Source organism: Vombatus ursinus, unplaced genomic scaffold (assembly GCF_900497805.2).
Source record: "Vombatus ursinus unplaced genomic scaffold, bare-nosed wombat genome assembly UNPS02014810.1, whole genome shotgun sequence".
Classification (NCBI taxonomy): Eukaryota; Metazoa; Chordata; class Mammalia; order Diprotodontia; family Vombatidae; genus Vombatus; species Vombatus ursinus.
Window position 1 is genome coordinate 50,287,268 of NW_020954588.1, and position 1,727 is coordinate 50,288,994.

Consider the following 1,727-nt stretch of genomic DNA (forward strand, 5'->3'; position numbering starts at 1 on the left):
GAGATGGATGGATGGATAGATAGATGACAGATAGATGAATGGATAGAGATAGATAGATGATAGATATGATAGGTTGATTCAGCATTTATTAAGTGTTTTCTATGTGCCAGGCTATGTGCTAATCATTGTGCATACAAATGCAAGCAAGACAGTCTCTGCCTTTAAGAAGCTTACAATCTAACGGGGGACAGAAAGGGGGACCTGACCAGGAGTGGGTCGGGCCCCCAAAGTAATTCATGCTTATTGGAGTGGTTCAAAGGGCCAGGGTAGCCTGGCCTTTGAAGCTGGAACCTAAATGTTCCCTGTGCTGTTCTTGTTTATGTAAAGACTTCTCCAGAAGTGGGTTGGGAGAGGGCTATTAATATTACTACTACTAATTCTCTTTGTCCTCCTTTTTCTTCTTCTTCTTCCCCCCCCCCCCTTTCTTCGCCTTTCCTCTCCTCATTCATGGCAGCCTCTCTCTCCTTTTTCTGCAGACTGGGCTACCTTTGCCTTGGGCCCTGGCCATGGCATCCAGCTGAGGTCAGGACGTCTCCTTGTTCCTGCTTACACTTACCACATCGACTGCAAGGAGTGCTTTGGGAAAATCTGCAAGACCACCCCTCACTCCTTCACCTTCTACAGTGATGACCATGGTCAGAGCTGGCAATTTGGGGATTTCATCCCCAACTTGAAAACTGGGGAGTGCCAGCTGGTATCTGTGTACGAGGAAGATGGCAGCAATATTCTTTATTGCAATGCCAGGAGTCCCCTGGGCTGCCGGGTGCAGGCGCTCAGCATGGATGATGGGGCTGCTTTTCTCCCGGGACAGCTGGTTCGGAAGTTAGTGGAGAGCAACCGTGGTTGCCATGGCAGCATCGTTGGGTTCCCAGCTCCTCTCGTTAGGAACTCCTCTCAATTTCTGTCACAAGGGGAGAGATGGTTTGTTGGTGGCTGTGACTATTTCTGTTTCCTACAAAAGCTGCATAGTCTTCAGAAACACAAAGCAAAGAGTGTTAGAAGTATCCCAGTCACCTCTGTAAAAAATGCATCCAAATGCCACCCACAACAGAAAGTCTCTGAAGAATCTCTGATCTCTGAGGGTGATGGTGATTTGGGCCAGAATGCCCCAGGACCTGTCTCTCAAACTTCCACCTCATTTCAGACACCTACTTGGGTATTATATTCCCACCCCACAAGTCACAGGTCTCGGATAAATATGGGAGTCTACCTTAGCACTTTTCCCAGAAATGCTGACAGCTGGACTGAGCCCTGGGTGATTTATGAAGGGCCCAGTGCATACTCTGATCTGGCAGTGATTGAGCTACCCTTTTCAGATCCGTCAACACCAGGGATTCCAGCCATCACTTTTGCCTGCCTCTATGAAAGTGGAGCCAGGTATGCATATGAAGAGATCTCTTTTTGTCTGTTCACACTCTCTGAAGTTATTGAGAATATACCCACAGAGGTCAGCTCTCTGAGTCAGAGTTGCCAAGCAGAAAGCAAGGACCATTGGAAAAGCTGTGGGACCTCCTGAATATTATTCTCTCATTGTCCTGGAGGGGAGGCCACCAGGATAGCCTTTGTATTTAGTACAGTCTCCAGAGAAGACCTACAGAAATACCCTAACACCACAGAATGGCTCTTGTCATTTTATAACGTATCATCAACTTTCAGTGGACATTCATTGAAGTTGGAAGATGGTCAAACATAGTTTAATGTTTTAAATTCACATTTTATTTAGTTTG

The 1,727-nt window shown here is 46.7% G+C and overlaps 1 protein-coding gene across 1 annotated transcript in view; it reads left to right on the top strand.

Annotated features, from left to right (window-relative positions):
• The window catches only part of NEU4 (neuraminidase 4), a 13,084-nt gene extending 11,568 nt beyond the window's left edge, over positions 1-1,516 (top strand). The window contains exon 4 of the mRNA XM_027875699.1: positions 477-1,516. Coding sequence (XP_027731500.1) covers positions 477-1,516 — 1,040 coding nt within the window. The remainder of the gene's footprint in view (positions 1-476) is intronic.
• Positions 1,517-1,727: the final 211 nt, after the last annotated feature.